The 24,995-nt window shown below is 33.6% G+C and overlaps 1 protein-coding gene across 1 annotated transcript; it reads left to right on the forward strand.

Moving 5' to 3' along the window:
* Window positions 1-489: 489 nt before the first annotated feature.
* On the forward strand, window positions 490-24,538 carry LOC133314158 (TMV resistance protein N-like). The gene is made up of 9 exons (XM_061515602.1): window positions 490-707; window positions 6,986-8,042; window positions 8,327-8,787; window positions 17,971-19,075; window positions 19,378-19,656; window positions 21,368-21,469; window positions 22,313-23,053; window positions 23,429-23,875; window positions 24,413-24,538. Exons 1-9 carry the CDS (start codon window positions 520-522, stop codon window positions 24,536-24,538), a joined length of 4,506 nt encoding a protein of 1,501 aa, XP_061371586.1. The 5' UTR covers window positions 490-519.
* Window positions 24,539-24,995: the final 457 nt, after the last annotated feature.

Raw genomic sequence — 24,995 nt, forward strand, 5'->3', positions numbered from 1 at the left:
GAATTTTGAGGAATTCCTGGTAAACTGAATTTTTTTAAATTTTAAATTTTCACGAATGCAAAAATCATATTTTTGAAAATCGAGATTCCGGACAAATAAAAATTTCTCGTGTAGGAAACGCCCCGAAGGTTTTGCAGTCATATCATTTGGCCTTACGCTCTGTTTTATTGTTCTTGTCCAAAAAGGATTATTGTGCACCTGCACTGCAGTTTAGCAAGTCAACTGTTTCCTTTCATCTCATCCAAGTCCAGATCGCCATGTATCTATCCACATCAAGCCATAAATTATATGATGTATGGTTGAGTTTCAGTGGAAGAAACACATTCACTTCAGATCTCCGCGATCGTTTTCTAGATTCCGGAACTAATGTTTTTATGGATGATGATGACGCGTTTCGACATCGACATATGATTTCAACCTTTCTATCGCCAGCAGTCCAAGACTCTTAAGATTTATGTTATTATTTTCTCAATAAATTATGCAGATTCACTACTGTGTCTGCAAAAATTTGAGGAAATAATGGAGCGTCGCAGAATCGGAATTGGGATGGTCCTGGCAGTGTTCTATGGTGTAGATCCCTTACATGTAGGTAGTCAAACAGGTGAGTTTGGAGAAGCATTTGATAAACTTTTGAACAGAATTTCTCCGGAGGAAGACCAAGTGCAGAGATGGAGGATGGCGCTTCGTGACGCTAGCGGCATTCCAGGGTTAGTTGTCGAACATTCTAGTTAATTTAACAGTCAGTGCTTCGAAATTCTTCAATCTTCATTGCATTTCTTATTTTATTTTATTTATTTTTTTATAATTAATGTTCATTGCATTTTAATCCTTGTTTAGCTAATTTCTCATTTTTATTTAACTATAACTATTTAACTTATAAGAAAGAGAAATTAACTAATCTTCCACTTTTTATTGAGCTGGATTGCAATTATTAATTAATTCCGTGATTCGGACTATAATTTAATATTCATTCTAAATATAATTTGCTTGTTCATTTATTGTAGACTTTCGTCCCTCCCAAAGTGAGGGACACAGGTTGCAATTCTCCCTCTTCAATTAGTAATGTATAGCTCCTTAGTTGAAATCGAAAGAAACTTGGGTAATGTTGTGCTATATTGGCATATTTAAATTTATCTGGTATTGACTCAAATTTAATATTTGTCTATCTTGACACAATTTTTTTAAAAAAATTGTCTATAAGTAGTGTGTATGTAAGTTGCCTAAGAGATTGGAAGACTTTGTAGCTTGAGGGCACATGTTGCTTGCGTTGCCACATAAGATAGGCTGGGCGGTAGGTACCTTCTGTAGCCAGTTAGCATTGTAATTGTTTGTAGAATTGCATAAAAGACTCTATATAATATGTTTTTGGGCATCTCAGTAACACAATACTTCATTTTGGTTCACTCAGTTTCCTTCCCCTCTTCTTTCTCTATTTCTTTAGGGTTGAACCCTAACAATTGGTGTTTTCATTCCTTTGAATTCACCATGGGAGTTAAGGAATTGTCAGAGGAGTTAATTTCATTTCAACAACGTGTAGATTCCAAGCTGGATGAGCTTTGGAATCAAGTCGTTGATACAAGATCGCAGATGGCTCTGTTGATGACCCAGATGCAACAACTTCAAAAAGTTGTGCTGGCTGGGAATAACCATAGCAAAGAACGTTCTCGTTCCAGTCCTCAGGGGGGCATGTCCTCGTCATCTTAGAACCCATTACCACAGAATGTATCAAACCAACGTATGTTGCTCAAAGGTGTTCGTATGGAGATACCTCCTTTCAATGGGAGTGACCCAAATATTTGGATCTTCAAGGCTGAGTTGTCTTTCGACCTTCAAAGGATTCCAGAGGAAACCAAGGTCTCATTGGCGGGTCTTCGTATGGAGGGTATGACTTCAGCGTGGTTCCAATGGACTTTCAGCAGTGGGACCATCAATTCTTGGAGGGATTTCACGGTGGCTTTAAGATAGAGGTTTGGTGCATCAAGTTATAAGAGTTTGAAGGGTGCTTTGTTGAAGTTAACCCAAACCTCTTTGTTGAGGGAATATATTCAAAGCTTTGAGAGCTTAGTGAATCAAGTTCCCGGCCTCGATGACGACTTGTTGAATTTTTTCGTTTCCGGATTACAATCTGAATTGCGTAGCACTGTGCAACTCAGAGAACCCATTTCATTTCATCAATCTATTCTCCTTGCATTGGCCTATGATGACCATTTTGGCAAACTTAAGGAGTCATTTCATCCTTCCCAGAAAAGGTATGCCTCAAAAGCGTCTGCACGGCTGCACCTGTTGATCCAATTCTTAACCCACTTCCCATGTCAACGAGCAATGCACAACAACATATGCGCTTCCTGCTCCTGCCAACGTGAAGAAGCTTTCTCATGCTGAGATGCAGAAAAAATGAGAATTGGGCCTCTATTATTATTGTGATGATAAATGGACAATGAAGCACAGGTGCAAAAATAAATTGTTACTGTTAGTTGGTGATGTGGAGGACAATGATCTTGAAAGCGAGTAGCAACAGATTTTATGACAAGCAGAATTTAGTAACAAGGAGTCCAAAGACGCTTCATTACATGCACTTCATGTTAATGACCAATCCAGATCCTTGTCGTTCACGACCCAGCTTAAAGATAGGGTCGTTTCCATCTTGGTAGACTCTGGTAGTACGCATAACTTCATCCAGAGGCTGCTGGCGCTTGAACTTGGTTTGTCCATGGTTCATGTTCACAGAATTCAGGTATTTTTGGGTAATGGGGAATTCTTGATTTCTGATAAAAAATGTTTGGCAGTTCCTATTGTGATACAAGGCCATTCCTTCCTTTCTTGATCTGTGGGTAATAGACCTTGCTGATCTTAGCATCATCCTTGGGATGCCTTGGTTGGGATTGTTGGGTCGTGTCACCCATGATTATTCTCTATTGTCCATGGAGTTCATTTGGGAAGGTAAACAAGTTTTCTTGAGGGGCCTACAACATGATGGCTGTCATGGTCAAGTAGCAACAACATGTCATTCTTTACAGGTGCAACAACATGATGCAGTATAAGGGAGTTCAAAAAATCATAAAGATGTTCTTGCAGAGTTGTCAGCATTGTAAGATTCGGTCCATCCTTCCTTGTGTCAATTATTGGTTCATTTCCAGCACATTTTTTCTATTCCTCGAGGGCTACCACCCTTTAGGGGTCGTGACCATGCCATCCACCTCAAAGATAGCATAGCGCCCATTAATGTGAAGCCTTACCGCTATGCATATCATCAGAAGTCTGAGATTGATAAGCAAGTGTCAGACTTGTTACAAGCTGGTTTTATTCAGCACTCAAAGAGCCCATTCTCTTCGCCAGTGCTGTTAGTTCGCAAGCAAGACAACTCGTGGTGCTTATGTATCAACTACAGGGCATTGAACTCAGTCACTATTAAAGATCGATTTCTAATTCCCACGATCGATGAACTTTTGGATGAATTGGGCAATTTCCACATTTTCTCCAAGCTTGATCTTAGAGGCGGATACCATCAATTCCGTATGCAACCTTCTGATATACCCAAGACAGCCTTCAGGACACATGACGTGCACTACAAATTTCTTGTCATGCCCTTTAGCTTAACGAACGCGCCTGCTATCTTTCAAGCGATCATGAACCAGCTTTTCAAGCCATATCTTCGCAGGTTTATTATAGTCTTTTTTTTATGATATTCTTATATTTAGCAAATCTGTGGAGGAGCATGTTCAACATTTAGAGTTGGTTCTTGATTGTTTTTTGCGTAATAGATTCTTTGTTAAAATCAGTAAATGTGCCTTTGGGATTGAAACCAAAAATGGTGTTTTGGCAGATCCAAAAAAATTTCAGCCATGGTTCAGTGGCCCATTCCTAAGAACTTGAAGCAGTTGAGAGGGTTCTTAGGTCTTACAGGTTACTATAGGCGTTTCTTAGGAATTACGCCACACTAGCCTTGCCTCAAACTGAGTTGCTCAAGGGTTCCATGGAGTTTTCTTGGTCAAAGGAAGCAGATGAAGCACTTTTGGTCCTTAAGGATGCAATGGCCACCACTCCTGTGTTGAAGTTGCCCAATTTCGAAGAGCCTTTTACTCTGGAAACTGACGCCTCTAGCTCTGGAGTTGGGGCTGTCCTTTTGCAAGGTGATCATCAAGTTGGGGTATCGTTTAGCAAACACCTCCACTTACATTTAGGAGTTGTATGCCATCACAGCCGCTGTGAAGCGTTGGCGACAATACTTGCTTGGCTCACAGTTGTGATACGTACCGACCACAAAAGCATTAGGGAATTGTTGACACAAATCATACATACGCCGGAGCAGCAAAAATACTTGTGCAAGTTAATGGATATTCATTCAGAATTGAATACAAGTCGGGTTGTACAAATTTAGTTGCTGATGCATTATCACGCGTCCATGAGGATAGCTCTTTAAATACTTTATTTTCGGAACCTCAGTTTGATATGTTATCAGCTATAAAACATCAAAACAGTTCCGATCATTTTTTGGTGCAGCTTCATCAGAAGTTGCGAGATCAACCTGCTGTTCCAGATATAGTGAATAAGGATGGTATTTTGTTCCACAAACAGAGGTATTTGCTGAGTACAAACTCTTCTCTAATTCCGACCTTAATCACGGAAGCCCATTGTTCTTTCAGTGGTGGGCATGCAGGGGTTTTGAGAACATATCTACGGTTATCAGCTTTTTTTTTTTTTGGAGCTCAATGCGTAAGGATGTCCACGAGTTTGTCAACAAATGTTTGACTTGTCAGCAGGTCAAGTATGAAACTTCTAAGTTAACAGGGTTGTTGCAGCCATTACCTACACCAGATGGTATTTTTGAAGATCTTTCAATGGACTTCATTGTTGGATTACCTGCATCAAAAGGGTATACCACAATAGTTGTCATCATTGATAGGTTATCTAAGTATGCGTATTTTGGTTGTTTGGCTTCTTCCTACACTATAGCTTCGGTAGCCAATCTGTTTTGTCATATAGTAGTTCAAAATCATGGCTTCCCTTGCCCTATCCTTACTGTAAGAGATCCCATATTTGTCAGCAAATTTTGGTCTCACATCTTTAAGTCGAGTGGAACAAAGTTGAAGACTTCCTCTTTATACCATCCGCAATCTGATGGTCTCACTGAAGTCACAAATAAATATGTTGAACAATACATACGCTGCTTTTGTTTTGAGCAACCAAGACGGTGGTTTGAATGTCTGTCGACGGTTCACTCAGCTACGGGAATGTCTCCTTACCAAGGAGTGTTTGGGAAGCTTCCAATGGTGGTACCTTTTTATCCAAGGGGTTTGGTGAAGGTTGAATCCTTGGATAAGCTACTTCAACAACGTAATGAGTCTCTAGCTCTTCTGAAAGTCAATTTACAGCATGCCCAAAACAGAATGAAGACTCAGTACGACAAACATCACAAGGACCGTTCCTTTCTTGTTGGAGAAAGAGTTTGAGTGCGTCTTCAACCATATAGGCAGATCAGTGTAGAACGGAGAGCAAACCATAAGCTTAGCAAGAGATTCTTTGGCCCCTTTTTGATTTCTAAAAAGCTGGGTCCGGCGGCTTATGAGTTACAATTACCCGAGGGAGGTCAAATCCATGCCGTTTTTCATGTGTCTAAGATAAAACCATTTGTAGCTTCTGAAGCTGATACTGTCTCTTCTAATTCCCTACCCGCTGATTCTGTGGATAATATGCATGTTCAGCATCCTGTAGCTGTGTTAGATGTTCGTTCAGTGCTGGTTCGAGGCAATCCGTGAATTGCTGGCGTAGTGGTCACATACTTCTGCCGAGGACGCTTGGGAGAGAGAGGGGGGAATTGTTACACTGCGTAGTGGCTCAACTCATGTACGTAAGTTGCCTAAGAGATTGGAAGACTTTGTAGCTTGAGGGTACGTGTTAGTTGTGTTGCCACATAAGATAGGCTAGGCGGTTACTATACACGGGGGTACCTTCTGTAGTCAGTTAGCATTGTAATTGTTTGTAGAATTGCATAAAAGACTCTGTGTAATATGTTTTTAGGCATCTGAATAACACAATTGTGGCGGAGCCACATGTACTATGGGTTTGGCTTCGGGTCCAGACTAAATTTTAACAAATTGTATTTATTATATATAATTATATAATTAATTATAATTTGACTCGGATAAAATTGTAATTTGGCCCTATATAAAACTTAAAATATTTTGGTGAAAGATTTGAGTAAGTTGCATTAGGTTATATGTTTAATTTCCACTTGTATAAAAAAGTAAATTATTTTTAGTAAAATTAAAAAATATTTAATAAAATTATAACTCTTCTTAGTGCTCTTGCTCAGATGTTCTGTATTTAATATAATTTAAATATATTATGATATGAACTAATTAAAATTAAGAAAAATAAATACACATATAATTTTTTTGACCCGGACTCAAATTGAAGGCGGCTCTGCCACTGATACTTCATTTTGGTTTTCCTTCCCCACTTCTTTCTCTCTTTCTTTAGGGTTGAACCCTAACATAGTGTTACTTGCATCAATTTTGTTAGACTCAAAACACTTTTGTATAATATGAGTTTCTTATTAGTAACTTTTTTTTTTCTTCAATGTTCCTAATTTTGTACAAACCACTGCGTACGCGCATGTTGAATGATCATTTTTTTGCTAGTACAAATATGTGATATGATAGATGACACATGATATTTCGAATCAAAACTTTTGTTTTTTGTTTTGTTGTTGGTTCACTTGGAAAAATAATGATTTTTGCATATATTTATATTCACATGCTTTTTTACATGTAAGAAACTATAATAGTTTTTACCTGTTGGAATAATGATTTTTACATGCTTTTGTATTCAATGCAATCTTTTATTTTAAAATAGTTGAGATTTCGCACATGCAATCATATATGTGCAACTATCGTTTTTTGGGTAAAAACCCACCTCTACTTTTGATTGGTGCACGTGTTGGAGAATGGTTATACAATGATAATGTTCTTTATGTTGGGTTCAGATTTAATGGAAGTAAGAGTGAAGATATCGGGAATCTAGTTGGAGTTGTTACTCGTCTGCGGGATAAGATATCCTTGTTCGGCTTTGCTGAGCAATCAGTGGGAGTAGAATCTCGTGTACAAGAAGTGATTCAACTATTGAACAGCAAAAAATCAGAACATCCTCTAGTTCTAGGGATATGGGGGATAGGAGGGATTGGTAAAACAACAGTTGCCAAAGCCATCTATAAACAAATCGGTCTCAATTTTGATGATAGCAGGTTCATCCTAAATGTTAGATCAGGTTGGGAACAAAATAATGGCCAAGCTCCTTTACAAGAATGGCCTCTTTCTGGTATCTACAAAAAGACAAAAATAAAGATGGGTACAATTGAAGCAGAAATAGTGATATTAAAGGAAAACATTCGCCCAAAAAAATTACTTCTTGTGCTTGACGATGTGAATAAATTTGACCAATTGAAAGCTTTGTGTGGAAGTCGTGAATGGTTTGGTCCTGGAAGTGTAATAATCATCACAACAAGATATGAACATCTACTTCTTCAACTTGGAGTTGACCATGCACATAGAATGAAAGAAATGGACAAAAATGAATCTCTTGAGCTTTTTAGTTGGCATGCGTTCAAACAAGCAAGTCCTACTAAACGTTTTGAGGGCCTTTCTAATGTTATAGTTGAATATTCTGGGGGATTCATGCTAGTTCTTCAAGTCCTTGGGTCCTTTTTATTTTCTAAAGGAAAAAAGGAGTGGAATAGTGCATTGGAAAAACTCAAAATGATTCCCCACGATGATGTATTAAGCAAACTCAAAATTAGTTTTGATGATTTAAGGGATGAAGTAAAAAAAATATTCCTTGATATAGCTCTTTTCTTTATTGGGATGGTTCAAGGTGATGTAGTGAAGATATTAAATGACTCTGGGCTTTCTGCAAAATTTGGAATTAGTGTCCTCGTCCAAAAAGTCCTTGTAACTGTTGACCAGGAGTACAGGCTTGGAATGCATGATATGCTACGAGACATGGCAAGAGAAATTATTAAGAAGGAATCACGGATTCAGCCTGAGGTACGTAGTAGGATCTAGTATTGTGAGGATGTGCTTGACTTATTATTGATATATGGTTTCTGTTTCTAAAATATATAACACCAAAGGAAGCCAAGTGAACATTAGTGTGTGGGTTGTTGACATTTGGTTAATAATTATCACAAAAAACTTTGAAAGCTAATTTTGTTGTGTATTGAATATTAGTAACAAATTGTGGGTCTTAAAGCACATAGCTGATGTTAGCCAAATTGTGCATTGAAAATTGGTTGTATATCTAAGCTATGAATTTGTATTTTTTGTTTCAGCCAAGGATATTCGAATATGATGTGTTCTTGAGTTTCAGAGGCAAAGACACTCGTGCATCATTCACTTCTCATCTATGTACCTCTCTTCAAAATGCCGCAATTCGTACTTTTAGGGACGATGATGAGATTCGAAGGGGAGATCAGATCAAAATCTCATTGTGGCAAGCAATCAGAATGTCTAAAATTATTGTCATTGTTTTGTCTAGAAATTATGCTAATTCAAGATGGTGTATGGAAGAGTTAGAGTTCATAATGGAAAATTGCAGAACCAAGGGTCAGGTGGTTGTACCTGTGTTCTACGGCGTAGATCCCTCAGAAGTACGTAATCTGACAGGTGAGTTTGGTGAAGCTTTTAAAGATCTTAAAAGTAGAATCTCAATGGATGCAAACCGGGAGAAGAATTGGAGGAAAGTGCTCCTTGAAGTTGGTGGCATCGCAGGATTTGTCGTCATAGATTCCAGGTGATTTAATTTCTTCATTTAATTTTTGAATATTGTTTGTTGGTGTTGATGCTTTGAAATTCTTCATTATATATATATATATATATATATATATATATATATATATATATATAGGGTTTAGCGGATGTACAGAAAATGCACTTATGGATTGGTGCAGTAATATAAAACTATGTCGTTTTATAGTGTAACATAATTAAATATAGAGAATCATAACCATACAAAGACAGAAATAAATATAAAATATTAAATATGAGGAATCATAACCATTCAAAGTTAGAATTAAATATAATATTTCAATTTTCTATAATTAATTTTGAACTTGAACTTCCTTTATCCGAACCAAAACAACATAGTTTTTAGGTGACTGCACCAATGCTTATATGCAGTCACATTACAAATTATTTTGCTATATATATATATATATATATATATATATATATATATATATATATATATATATATGAAAAAAGTGTATATCATTTTAAAGGATATAAAATCGTGTTATTTTAAATGAGAGAAAAAGATAGATAAAGGGAAGAGAGAGTAGACAAAAAAATAAAGGTGTGGGTCTCACCTCTTTGTGAGAGTAAAATGAAATAAGTTGTATCATTTTAAATGACAAATATTTTTTCCCTATATATATATATAAGCAGGATCCTTTGATACCGGTGTCAAATTTTGAAATTTGATATCAAATTCTAACTGTTGATTTTCGCTTCCGTCAATTAACGGTTATCATTTATTGGGAATCAAACTTATTAGTTAATATTTAATTTCTAATAAATGATAACCGTTTATTGGCAAAAATCTACAATTAAGATTTGATGTCAAATTTTAAAGTTTGACACCAGTATCAAATGATCATATCCCTTATATATATATATATATGGGCAAATACATTTCTCATGTTATGGAGAAGAGGGGAGTTTCCTACACACTCAAATTCATGGTGGGGCCCACACATAAAAAAAATTATTGCACACAAAATGAACTCTCACTAACATAAGAAGAGAGCTCTCCTATCACATGAGAATTCTTTTTCCATATATATATATATATATATATATATAGGGATTTACATTTCTGCAGCTCTTGTACGTGCAGCAATCAAATATTTGCTATATATATATATATATATATATATATATATATGAAAGCATTAAATGCAAGGAATCATAACCATACAAAAGATGAAAGCATTAAATGTGAGGAATCATAACCATACATCTGTCGTTGTTGTACGTAAAGCAGCTGCAAAAATAATTTTTCCATATATATATATATATATATATATATATATATATATATATAGGGGTTTACATTTCTGCAGCTGTTGTACGTGCAACAATCAAATACTTGCCATATATATATTTGAAAGCATAAAATGCGGGGAATCATACCCATAAAAAGGATGAAAGCATTAAATGTTGGGAATCATAACCATATACCTGTCGTTGTTGTACGTAAAGCGGCTGCAAAAATGATTTTACCATATATATATATATATATATGCGTTTATCATCTATCATTTAACATGACCACAAAAAGTTTTCTACACACACAACATTTTGTGGGGCCCGCAACAAAAAAATAAAATAAAAACTTCGGCACGCAAAATGAATCTTTATAACATAGCACAATCATTTTTCCTACAACATAACTTTTATAAAACCCTATATATATACGTACATATATATATATATATAGAGAGAGGTAGGATTCTTTGACACCAGTGTCAAATTTGAAATTTGACACATTGTCTGAGAGCCATTAGATCACAAAATATCAATGGTGTCACATGCTTACAAATCAGAGTCGTTGATCTTTTTTGATATAATGACTCTCATATGAGTGTCAAATTTCAAATTTGACACTCGTGTTAAAAGATCCTACCTCATATATATATACATGAAAATGGGAGTGTCTTGATGGGAGTGTCTTGGAAATGGATAAGTTAATGGGAAAAGTGTTTATCTTTTTAAATGACACAACTTATATCATTTCACTCTCACAAAGAGGTGGGACCCACACCTTTATTTTTTTTGTCAACTTTCTCTCCTCCTTTATCTATCTCTTTTTCTCTCTTAAAATGACATAACTTTACATCCTTTAAAATGACACACACTTTACCCTAAGTTAATACTGGGAGATTTGCCTTTATTGACATTGTTTGGTAAGCCTTTAATAACATAAAAATCTATTATGAAAAAGAAAACATTAATATTAATTTCATATCATATATATCAAAGAAATTTTACCAAATATTTTTTTTTCAGAATTTCCCTTGAAATATAAACAAAGAAATAATAATCCAGATATCTCAAAGTTAAAATAAAGAGTAAAATTACTTTTGAATCCCTGACAAAAAATACGGTTTTCACTGTAGTCCATTACAAAAAAAATTAGTCGTCTAGTCCATAAGAAATTCAAAGTGGACCCATTTTAGTCATTTTGAGGGACTAATGTGGGTCTTTTTTGAATTTGTGAGGGACCACGATTTCAACTAAATAGGTTCACTTTGAATTTCTTAGGAACCTCGGGACTAATTTTTTTTTGTGAGGGATTGAAGTGAGGATCATGTTTTTTGTTAGGGACCCAAAATGAGCTTTTACTCTAAAATAAATAACTAGCCAAATTCAATATATATAATAATCTTATTTCATGTGTGAGTATATTGAGCTAGAATTATAAAAGACTCATCAGTTGAGGGTATATTCTCATCCATGTTAAATTAAGATCATTTATTAATTATCACACCTAAAAATATAATTATAATGCCAGTGGCGGAGCCAAGCTCCAGTTTAAGCTAAGGCCCAAAAATTATGGGTTCACTTTTTCTGCAGTTACTGTAGATAAGTTATCTGCAGTAAGCCCAATACGACATCGTTTTGGGACGAAAATCATGATGTTTTTGTAATTTTAATTTATTTCAGAATTATTATAGTATTTATAATTATATTTTTTTAATCTTTCAATCCCAAAATGACGTCGTTTTAGAAGTAAATGTAGATAATTTATCTGCATTAACTGCTGAAATATTTTTTTCAAAAATTATATGTGTATTTATTTTTCTTAATTTTAGTTAATTCATATCATAATATATTTAAATTATTTTAAATACAGAGCACCTGAGAAGGTAACATTAAGAAGAGTTATAATTTTATTAAATATTTTTTACACAAGTGAGAATTGAATACATAACCTAATATAACTTACCCAAATCTCCCACCAAATATATTTTAATTTTTAGATAGGGCCAAATTACAATTTTAATCCATGCCAAATTATAATTAATTATATATAATAAGTACAATTTATTAAAATTTAGTCTGAGTCGAGGCCACTCTCAAATCAGTGGGACGTAGGTGAGTGCAAGTGCACACACAAATTTTTTGAAAAAAAAGAATAAAATATATTTTGAGTCATCAACAAAAATTATAGGATTCAATTTAATCTTTTAAAAAAAATTTGACTCGTGATCCCTTTAAATTACAAAATAAACCCATGTTAGTTCTTTTGAGGGATTAATGTAGGTCTTTTTGTATTTCAGAGAATCATGATTTTAATTATCTGGATCTATTTTTGAATTCTGAGGGATAACGAGTATATTTTTTTCCCTAATTAAGAGATTAAATTAAGGCCCGTAATCTTTGTTGATGACCCAAAATGTTGTATTGTAATAGTTTAGTTGACTCTTGATTACTTTTTTTATATTAAATTAAAATTTTCTTTTTTATATATTCTTTTGTATTTTAATATATTTAAAATTTTCTTTAAATTTTTTTTCTTTATTCTTTTATTGTAAATGTGCAGACATTAAAAAAAAAAATTTAGGTCCACTGTTGCCTCAAATGATATGTGGCTCTGCCACTGATGCCAGGCCACACGGTTGAAATAAATAAATCAATAAATAACAAGATTTCTAGGTGTAACAAGTCATGGCTTGTTAAGATTAACACTTACGAATATTTCAAATTATAATCTCATGCAAACTAGGCAAGTCCCTAGTAACTTTAAGGCTAACCATACTATTTTTAGATATTGTATTCTTACAAAGTCGTTCTCTCAAAACAATTCATAAACATAAATAAAGACCTTAATGATAATTTTTAAATTTTTTTCACCCAAAGATACCACTATTTCCCATTTTTCTAATTATTAAACCCTATATAAAAAGGGGAACGATCTATTTACAAAATTTTTTGACAAATTTTTACAAATTACACTATCTTCTCCCGAAAGAACATAGTGAAACTTAGTGTTCTCCCGGGAGAAGATAGTGTAGTTTGTAAGAGTTTGTTAACAAAAAAGTTTATAAATATAACCTGCCCCATATAAAAATAGAAAAATATACTTCTTCTTTCACTGCAGAAGAAATTTTATGCAACAACTAATTATAATTATGTATTAGAGGAAGTACATAGTTAAAATTTTAAAAGCTCTTTTTTTTCCTCCTCAGAAGGATGTTGGCTGACGTGGAGGAGAGAAAAAAATAACTTTAATATTATAACTATATACTATCTATGTACTATTCGTAATACATAGTTATAATTGGTTGTTGTAGAAAATTTCTTCTATAGTGAAAGGAGAAGTTAGGTCCCCATAAAAATATAATAATTGGGTCCAATAGAAGATCATAACATGAGTGATTCGTCAAATTTGGATTCTTCTATATCCGTTCATGCTGTACTTCATTGTGTGATATATAGAAGAGTCCTACGATATATATAAGATCCACCTGTATAGATATTATTATCTACATCGAGAAAGTCATACGCTTTGGAAGAAGCTTATACAGTTTCTTAGGACCATTATAGTTACAACTGCTGTTCACCGAGGCTTCGGTAGCCAGCTCTCATGACGAACGTCCTTTTTTGTATCTTTTTATCTTCTTTCATTATAATTTTTTGAAATACATAGAAATAATATACAAAAGTTGAAATAAAATCAAGGAGAAAATCTAATCATATGAGATTAGCCTCCTTGTTACAACCCAAGAAAATACAAAGAAATATCTACCATGGGTTAAAGTTAAAACCAAATAAAGAATTGATTTTTAATGAAAGGAATTATAAAGAGACTCATGCAAAATACATACTATTAAACATAGAACCCTAGGTGCCAGATTTCATGAAGCAAAACTAATTACCTGAATAGTGAAATTAGATTCACATACCAATGTACAGCTAAGGCTCTGATACCAATTGTAGGAGTTATTGGATTCATGCGAAAGCGATTTAGGACTAGTACATTGGTATGCTTACTGAATCATCCTCGTTTCAATTACCTCTTGGTGCACAGATCTCGTGTGGAATCTTCTTGTGTATGATTCCTCTTCACTAGAGGTGTAAATAGGCCAAGGCAGGGCAGGCTTTGGCCTTCATGGCCTAGGCTTACACAAAAAAATGTTGAGCCTATCAAAGGCTTAGTTTAAAGGCCAAGCCTGCCCTATTATTAAAAAATAAAAAGCTGACATGGCCTATGAGTCCTTTTAGGCCTACCATATTGCAAATTAAATTAAAAAAAAATGAAATATCTCATTCATTAAACAATATTTCTAGCATGGGTCCAAATTATAAAAATTCTACAACATATTTTTTAACAAGAACACAGATTATAAAAATTCATGACAACAAAGATTGAATTTTTCTTGGCATGTCACAATCTTCTAGTGAGCCTTCTTATCTTCCTCTTACTTTGATACACTTTCACTTTTTGAATCTATGAAACATCATCTTCCTGCAAAAAAAAGTTATGTTCATTAGAGTGAGTGAGGTAAAAATCTTGTAACCTGCAAAACATATAAAGCAGACAAACTTGAATAAAAAAAAATACATGAAACTAACACAAACTTAAGAATCAATCTATTACATTCAGAGCAATACATGTTAGTGACTAACACCTTAAGAATCCATTCTATTCCATTCAGCTTTATATAGGTGTCTCTTTACCAATGAGTGCACAAAATGTTAGAAAGTCCAAATTTGCTATAAGACACACAATGCCGAATATCTATGCCAACAGGTATCTTTTTCATTCATTCAAAAATCTTAGTTCAGCTGAGTCCGTGAAACTTTGAAAAGAAACATCAACGTGTTTATCTTTTGGGAAAAAATATATATATATATATATTGTTTATCATCTTCCTTGTTTATATAAATACAGAATTTCGAGTCATATTTTTATTATCTAACTAGTTTGTTTCTAAATTTAAATCTGATTCAATCTAATATAATTTAAAGCAGTTTAGAAGAAACCAATTTTTGTTTTTGTATTTTAGGTTAAATAAATAATTAATGTAATACAAATTAATTCAAAATATTAAATATCTCATCTCATAACTCATTTGATACATAAAGCTCATTTCAATTTCACACTCCCAAAAAAGAACATACACAAGAACAAGAAATGGACATACCATATGGAAAATTGGCATCCCTGATTTCTCTGCTACAGAGTTCTATGTTCTAGACCCTTATCCTAATTCCTAACCTCATTAACCGATTATTCATATCAGAACTTCATTTACAAAACAACTATAATGCTTAAACATTAACATAGAAGAGGGACTCTGGCAATTTAAATTAAAAAAAAACTGAAGTTATATATAAGTTAACACTAAAATCTGTATTAGGAAGGAATGCATGACAAGCATATAAATTTATAATTTTTTGAAACACATCAGTTATATCCATAAGAAATACAAAAAAAGGAGACAAAGAAACAACGAACTATCTCAAAGTAAGCTTCACAAAGATCTAAAAATTGTACACAACAGTTATAAAAAGAAACAGGGGCAACAAAGAAACAACAAAATATCTCAAAGCAAGCTTCACAAAGATCTAAAAATTGTACATTTAGGTGATAAAAAGAAACAGAGGCAACAAAGAAAAACATGCATAAGCACATTACTTGCACCTTTCTTGGGGGAAAAAAGAAAAGAAAAAAAGCAGTACCTGGTGCTTTGTGAACGCAAATCCAAAGAAAAAAATCCTCAAGGCTGCCTTTTGCTTTTGGGAAATCACTGTGAGCACCTAATCTATTGAAAGACAAACCACTTCTGCATCAACATAGCAAATGCAATCGATCAGTGCATGAAAATCGAACAGTGTATGAAGCAGGGACATACCGACAGAGAAATGGTTTGTGGGTTAGGGTTTGTATACCTTGATAAATCACAAAAATCGAAATCGACGAAGATGTTGCGGTGGTGAATAGGCAACGAATCACACATGAACGGCGGTGAGAACAGATGGGTAATCGGCGGTGAGGGACTTCAACTTTCTGACTTGAGAGAAAATGGGATCAAAGAAATTGGGTGATAGTGTGAGTGAGAAAAGCGACGCATACTAAAACAAAAGCAATTAGGTTATCTAACTTTTAGAATAAATAAATAAATATATAAAATATTTTTTATTTAAATATTAAACAGGCCGGCCTACAGGCTAAAAGGCCAGGCATTTTTTTTAGCCTTACGGCCTTGTTTCTAAACAGGCTCATACACAAGCCTTGACCTATGCTAATTACCTCGTAGGCCAGGCCAGAACAGGCTTTTCGTAGGCCAGATCATAGGTCCCTGTAGGCCGGCCTGACCCATTTACACCTCTTACGAACTGCTGACCTCAGTGCTGCAGCACTAACAACCTCCTTGAAGCTGGACTATGGCAGATCTTCCAGACTATGTCTCAAGAGGAAATGGGAAGTGTGTGGGCACTCTCTCACTTTCAGGAAGATAACCTTACCTCAGCCTCTGCACCACCAAGTGAAGACTAGATGAGCTAATGACCGTAGAATATATATGAGTTTCAAGAAACCCTAACCCTAAGCAGAATGAGCTTTAGCTTTCTTGGACTCTTCTTACACACTAGGCCTTATTGGGCTTTAGTGAAAGAGCAATTAAAATCCAACAGATTCATGATATATATCAAATACAATAAGATTCACAGGTTAAGTGATATGTATCGAGAGATATATCGGAAAATAGGTTATATCATACTATACAATACGTATCGTGTATCATACGATACAAAAATTAAATTAAAATTTATAATTTTTACTATAAAAAAATAAATAAAGATTTAATTTGTTATTTAATTTTAAAAAACTTTAAAATTATTATTAATAAAGAAAATAAAGATTTAATTTGTAATTTAAACTCAAAAATTAATATGAAAAATTTGTATTAATAAAAAAATAATCAAATGAATATTTTAAATCTATGCAATCTTCAAAAAGAAAAATAAATCAATAAAAAACTGATTATTATTAAAGCAACAGAAGGTTGCGTAAACAAAAACAAAAAAATGTTTTTTCAAAATATCTTTATCGACTTTGCTTTAGCCTTGAGAAGTCGAAAAGTCAGTTATAAATGCTAATATTGATAGTATTGATATTATTAGTCTTAATAATTGATGAGTAGGAGAATAACTAGTTTACATTTTAGTTATTTATGTATTTTGTTTATTGGATCTTTTTTGGAATTTGAATTTATATGATATTTTTAAATATTTTTTATTCTGTTTCTATATCTTACGAATCGGTACGATTCACGATATATGATACATATTGCAATTCAACAATCTTGGTTTGAAAAATAATGATAGTTTTATATATTTATGAGTAAATACCCTTTTTTGGTCCTCATCAAATTTTACGACACCCGTTTTAGTTCCTAGCAAATAAAAAGGTCCATCGTGGTCCCTAAAAAATTTAAAATGGACCCATTTTAGTCCTTTTAGGGACTGATATGGGTCTTTTTTGAATTTGTGAGGGACCAAAGTTTCTAAAATTTCAACTAAATGGGTCCATTTTGAATTTGTTAGGGACCACGATAGACCTTTTTAATTGCTAGGGACTAAAACGGGGGTCGTAAAATTTGATGAGGACCAAAAATGATATTTACTCTATATTTATAGTCACATGCTTTTATATGTAAAATAAAAATAAAAATAAAAATTGGAGAGCACTTTTTATTCAATTTTAATGAGACTTCTTTGAAATTAAGCATGTGCTCACATATGTATAAAAATAAAAAAAAAAAAAACATGTGCGCACGCATATATATATGTGCAACTATTATTTTACAGGGATGAAACTAAAAATTCCTCCTCGTTTTGGTATGTCCCCATGTTGGAGAATGGTCATATAACGCTTTGCACTCTATATCGGGTTCATATTTTACAGGGATGAAACTGAAGATATCAGGAATATAGTTGAAAGTGTTACTGGTTTGCTAGACAACACGGATTTGTTTGTTGCTGAACATCCGGTGGGAATAGAATCTCGGGTGCAAGATGTGATTCAACTATTGAACAACCAACAAACAAAACATCCTCTACTTCTAGGCATATTGGGGATGGGAGGGGTTGGCAAAACAACCGTTGCCAAAGCCATTTATAATGAAGTTGGTCGCAATTTTCGGGCTAAGAGCTTCCTCCTAAATGTCAGGGAAGATTGGGAAAAAAGTAATGGACAAATTTCTTTACAACAACGGCTTCTTTCTGATATATACAAAACAACAAAAGTGAAGATAGATACAACTGAATTAGGAAAAGTGGAATTACAAAAGAGACTTAGCCAGAAAAGGATATTTCTTGTGCTTGACGATGTAGATAAATTGGACCAATTGAATGCTTTGTGTGGAAGTCGTAAATGGTTTGGTAGGGGAAGCAGAATAATCATCACAACAAGAGATAAACATCTACTTAGTGTGCTTAGAGTTGACCGCCTATACAGAATGAAAGAAATGGACAAAAATGAATCTCTTGAGCTTTTTAGTTGGCATGCGTTCAAGCAAGCAAGTCCTAATGAAGGTTTTGCTAACATTTCTAGAGATGTTGTTAAATATTCTGGGGGATTGCCGCTAGCTCTTCAAGTACTTGGATCCTTTTTGAATTCTAGGGGGGTAAGGGACTGGGAGAGTGCATTGGAAAAACTCAAAATCATTCCCAATCATGAAATACTGAGGAAGCTTAAAATAAGTTTTGATGGTTTAAATGATGATAAAGTGAAAGAAATATTCCTTGATATAGCTTTTTTCTTTATTGGGAAGGATCGAGATGATGTAATTGAGATATTAAATGACTGTGGGCTTTTTGCAGAAATTGGAATAAGCGAACTCGTAGAAAAAAGTCTTGTAACTGTTAACAATAAGAACAGGCTCGGAATGCATGATTTGCTGCGAGACATGGGAAGAGAAATCGTTCGGGAAAAATCACCAGAGTTGGCCGAGGAGCGCAGTAGGGTATGGCTCCAAGAAGATGTGCTTGATGTGTTATCAAAAGATACAGTAAGAACTCATGCCTGGTTTTTGTTTTTAAATCTAATCCAACGTCAAATGATGCAAGATAAACATTGGTGAATCAGTTGTTAGCATTCAATTGTTATCTTTATTTAACTCAGTAAGTAAGAAAACTAGCTATATATCTCCAAAAAAATAAAATAAAAAATAGCTTGATTGTGAATTGTTTAATGTTGCTTGCTTCCTAATGAGCTTCAAAATTCATAATTACATTCAGTTACGCTCCTAGACCTTTTGCTGCCATTTACTTCTGCTATGCGTTTTATTTTTCTGTTCCTTTTATTTCACAGGGAACGATAGCTGTTAAGGGACTGACTTTGAAGTTGCCAAGGATGGAAACAACAACTGGTTTGAAAACCAAAGCATTTGAGAAGATGAAGAGACTGAGATTGCTTCAACTTGCTGGCATACAACTTGATGGTGATTATAAATATCTCTCACAAGATCTTAGATGGCTTTGCTGGGATGGATTTCCTTCAATATATACACCTGAAGACTTTCATCAAGGAAGTTTAGTTGCCATTGAGTTAAAATATTCCAATATGCAACAGGTGTGGATGAAGTCCAAGGTATAATAAGTTCTACCTCCCCCCCTTTCCCCTTTTCTTTAGCTATTTCGATACTAATAATATATTTGGATGCAATAAACTTAAATTTAGTGTCTCACACAGTACTTCAACTTAACTATAGTTTGCTTTTAGAAAGTGGATATGTGATGATTTGAGAATTTGATAAGCATGCATGTCGAAAACTGGGGTCAATGTGAAAAATATAATGTTTTCACATTTTACTTCCTTTTAGAATATCTGTCATTTAATGCAATTATACATGAATTTAAAAAATACTAAATAACTTCATATATAGAAATATATAACTGTATATGATTATTTATATTTTATTCAAATACTCAATATATTATTATCACATTAATGTTCTTTCTTATTTCAATTAGTTAAAATTTGAAAAGACAAGATAGAGTTAGAAGAAATAATTAATGGCTTATTGTTTTATAAAATGACATATTTTAGGGGATTGCTGCTCGCTCTTCAAAGGTGGAACAGAGGTGTTGTTATGTTGATGTTGTGATGTGTTATAAAATGACATATCCTAAAGTTGATAGAACATTCCTTCTCTGAAATGACTCATTTTAAAACAAATCGAATGCATTCACCAAAAAAAAAATAAAAAAAATCGAATGCTAAGCATAAAGAATTATTTAATGAATTTTATATATAAAAGAAAGAGTTCACTGTATATAAGTACTAAATTTCACACTTTTAATTTTGGTTTCTTTTAGTCTTTTGAGCATTTTAAGTGCTTCTTGTAAAAGTTTACCTCAAGATTTTTTATTTTTTTTTAATATACCTCAAGATTTTCTTATACTTAGTATAAAGTTTAAATTTTTTTCTTAAAAATAGAAATTTTAAAATTAACAATATTATTACTTTTTTTTTTGGTAAAAACAATATTATTACTTTAATTAAGTTAAAGCATACGACCTGTTAAAATTTGTGCTAAAACTTGAATTCAATAAAGAGAAGTGAGAGATATATATAAGGATTACTCAATTGATATTTATCAGACAAAGCCCAATATCAAGTCAGAAATAGTGTAATCTAATAGTTTGAACTCCAAGGTCGAAAGTTCAATTTTCGAAGAAGAGTGGAAGATTTTTGGCCTTTACAATACCCGAGTTGAATTGCAAAAGCAATAGCATGTGAGGGTGAAGTCAATACTTGTACACAACTTTACTTATATTACAAAAAAACTATTTTTTGAATTTGAACACTTAACTTTTCAATCACAAAAAGGAACAGTTTTAGTTTTACCACTGTTTTAGGCTCATCCTGTCAAAAGCAATATATATATATATATAGGGAAAAGTATTTCTACAGCCACTTTAGATAAAGTTGTTTATAGCTACTTTTTTTTCACTAAGTACGATCGGTCGTACTTAGTTATAACACTAAAAATGTTCTTTTTTTCTCTTTCCTCAGACATTGTCGGCTGACGTGGCAGAGAGAGAAAATACAATTTTAATGTACGACTGGTCGTACTTAGTAAAAAAAAAAGAATAGCTGTAAACAACCTTATCTAACGTGGCTGCTTAAATATTTTCTCCCTATGTATATAACTAAAAAACAAAAAATGGATTTAAACTATTTGGAGAAGGCTCATCAATGTCTTTTAATAATTTCACTAGCATTGCATTCTATTTATTTCCATATAATTTTTCTAGGCTTCTTCTCTAATATATCTTCAAATTTTCTTTCCTTACAGATGCTGACGAAGCTGAAAATTCTCAATCTCAGTCATTCTCCTAACTTGAGAGAAACCCCAGACTTTTCGAAGATACCAAATCTGAAGAAGTTAATACTAGGGGTGTAAATGGGCCAGGCTGGCCCAGCCCAGCCTACGGCCCGGCCTACATTGAGCCCAGCCCAGGCTCAGCCTTTCAGAAAAGTAGAGTAGGCTTAGGCCTATAAAAAAGTTTTTTTAATAAATAGGCCATAGGCCAATTTTTTCAAGCCCGGCCTACAGCCTTGTAGGCTGGCCTATTTAATTTATTAAAATAAAATAATAAAATAATATTTATTTTATGTGGCAAAGACACAAAGTACCAAATACCAATATCTCTTACTTTTTGTGCTTGTTTTATTTTATGAAAAGAAAATTTGTCTAATGTCTCCAAATTTTACATGTTGTTGCAGCTTAGTACCATGGAGCAATGGGTACCTTGCTGGATTATGATGTTACTGATGAAGATCTTTCAATAATACCCTTCTTTCCTTTGTCTTGATGGTGGTTTAAAGATTTTTAGATGAATGACATTCTTTTGTAGACTTTATTTCAGCATCGAGTAATTGTATTTTTCTTATTTTTCCCATTTCTTTGACTTTATTCCTCTATGATATACATTCTAGAGCTGATATTATGTTAACTCTTTCTTGTTTGTCATTTTTTTCTTATGAGAAGTACTAGTGCATGCATGAATGGAACTTTCTTTGCTCTATACAATTATTTTTTTTGCTTAGTATATATAATGGAAGGCCTACAAGGCTTGTAGGCCATGTCAGGCTTTCTTATTTTCTAAAATGGGCCGGGCTTGGCCTACAAATAAAGCCTTTAATAGGCCAGTAAGCCAGATAGGCTGAATTTTTTTTGACGTAGGCTTGGGCCAGGATGGACAAAGCCCAGCCCAGCCCAACCCATTTACACCCCTAGTTAATACTCAAAGATTGTCCACGTTTGTCTTCGGTTTCTGATACTATTGAACATCTCAAAGAAATTCTTCTGATAAATTTGAAAGACTGTACAGGCCTTAGTACACTTCCAAGAAGCATCTATAAGTTAAAGACATTAAAAATTCTCATTCTGTCTGGATGTTCAAAAATTGACATGTTGGAAGAGGACTTGGAACAGATGGAATCTTTAACCACCCTGATTGCAGATAAGACTGCTATAAAAAGAGTGCCCTTTTCAATTGTGAGATCAAAAAGCATTGCATATATTTCATTGTGTGGCTATAAAGGATCCTCACGTGATGTGTTTCCATCTCTTATATGGTCTTGGATGTCTCCAACAAACATTGTCTTATCCCAAGTTCAAACATCTGCGGGCATGTCATCTCTAGCTTTCTTAGATGAACAAAATAGTAGTTTCCATGTTCAATCATCTACTCTCAAAGACCTTCAGAAGCTTCAACGTCTTTGGGTGGAGTGCGACTCAGAAGTTCAACTAAATGAAACTGTAGAAAGAATTTTGGATACTTTAAAAACCACAAATTACGAGGAGTTGGAAGCAATGCCAAGCACATCACATGTATCAAATATGAAGACTTCTGCATTAATTGTTTGTCACAGTCAAGCTCGCATTTCAGGATCAAAAAATTCCCTGACATCTCTTTTAATTCAAATGGGAATGAACTGCAATGTCACCAATATTCTTAGAGAAAGCATTTTACAGGTTCTCTCTCTGACTTGCAGAATATATATATATATATATATATATATATATATATGAGGATGAATCTTTTGACTCTAGAGTATAACTCTTACTCCTCGTCTCAATCGTTGATTTCCGTCCATATAACGGTTATATATAACAATTAATTATTTATTTATTTCAAATAAATAATAACTATTAGATGGACGGAAATCAACTGTTGAGATGAAGAGTAAGAGTTGTAAGTCTTACTCTAAAGTTAAAATATCCCTCCTCGTATATATATATATATATATATATATATATATATATATATATATATAATGTGGTAAGGAAAAATACGTCAGTAACAATTAAATAGATTATAACGTTCAATAATTTTAATTCATTGTCCAGAAAATGTCTCCCATTGGGCCCGTTTTCCTCCCTAGTGACAATTATCCTGATTGGTTAGCCTTCAGTGGTGAAGGTTCTTCTGTAGTTTTCGATGTCCCTCAAGTGAAGGAGCGTAACTTGAAGACAATCATGTGCCTTGTCTATATTTCTTCCCCAGACAGTATGACACCAGAAGTCCTTAAAAATATGTTGGTGATAAATTACACAAAGAACACCATTCAGCTCTACAAGAGAGACGCATTAACCCCCTTTGAAGACGAGGAGTGGCTGAGAGTAGTATCAAATATAGAACCGGGTAACAAAGTGAAGGTTGTTCTTGTTTTTGAGAACAGATACATTGTGAATTATACAACAGTTTTTCTCATATATGGTGAACCAATTAACGAAAAATTGGAGCACTGCCATACACCAGATAAAAATGCTGTTGTTTCTGGTGGTGATGAAAATGTAAGTCATGATAGTCTAAATGTACATTTTTCTATGTGAAAGTTTGTTTTTCCCTTTTCCTTTTTCTGTTTTTCATATTGTGATGGAAGCAAGATTTAAGAATTGAACAACCAACTCTGAACCAGTTGAGTAAGTATGTAGCTTCTAAAACCTCTATTCCCCTGTTTTCATAGTTTCTGTGCATCATAGGAGTACACTTAATATTCTTTGAACTTTTACACTTGCAGATAAAATTCACACACTGAATTCAATTGAATTAGGGAGTCACACTTGATATATTCTGCATATGGACAAATTTATAATTCTCAGTTTTAAATAAGATGCACCTACTTTATATATTAATTAAAGTTACACTATTTGCACATTTAAATATGATTGATTTTTAATTTATCTACAAAAGTTAGAATATGTCAAATTACATAATTATTAGTGTTGCGAATCCAAATAAAGCCTGACTCAGTTACTTGTGAAAACTATATATTTTAGCATAATTTTCAGAATGCTTTTTGTGCTAAAACCATTTTTTGCTTGCTGTAGAGTATAAGCAAGGAGAATTCAGATCCCCCCGCTCAAGCTGAAATGTTTTTTGGAAATCGACAAAGGAAGAAGGGAAAGCAGATAAACCAAGAAACAAATAATGCAATTGTAAGTTTATCTTTATAATTTATAAAGTCAAATATAATTAACTCTTACTAACATTGCTTTAAATATACTGGACCAAACTTCATCGCTAGATTGAAAATTCTGGTCAGCCTTCCACTGAAGCTTTTCCGGCCGTGTATGGGAAAGAAAAGCCAGGAGAAGTGTGCTGCTATGAAAGAACTACCACACCTACTCTGTTGAAAATTAATGAAGAAATGACAGAAATTGAGAAAATAAATGCTAATGAGGCCAAACATTTAAATGAAAAGATTGAAGTGATAGAGGCAAAACATAATAATGAAATGGCAACAGTGGAGAAAAAGTTTCAACTTCAAAGGACTACGCTAAATCAAAAAAACTTAGGACTAGATGTGGAGCCCTTGGATTTGTTATCAACTCCAGGTGATGCTACCAGTGCTCCATACAATCATGAGGTAAAATGATTCTTTCTTTATTTTCTATTTTTCACTGCCATGTT

Source organism: Gastrolobium bilobum, unplaced genomic scaffold (assembly GCF_033153095.1).
Source record: "Gastrolobium bilobum isolate Gb01-03AN ecotype WA unplaced genomic scaffold, APGP_CSIRO_Gbil_v1 utg14319, whole genome shotgun sequence".
Taxonomy (NCBI): domain Eukaryota; kingdom Viridiplantae; phylum Streptophyta; class Magnoliopsida; order Fabales; family Fabaceae; genus Gastrolobium; species Gastrolobium bilobum.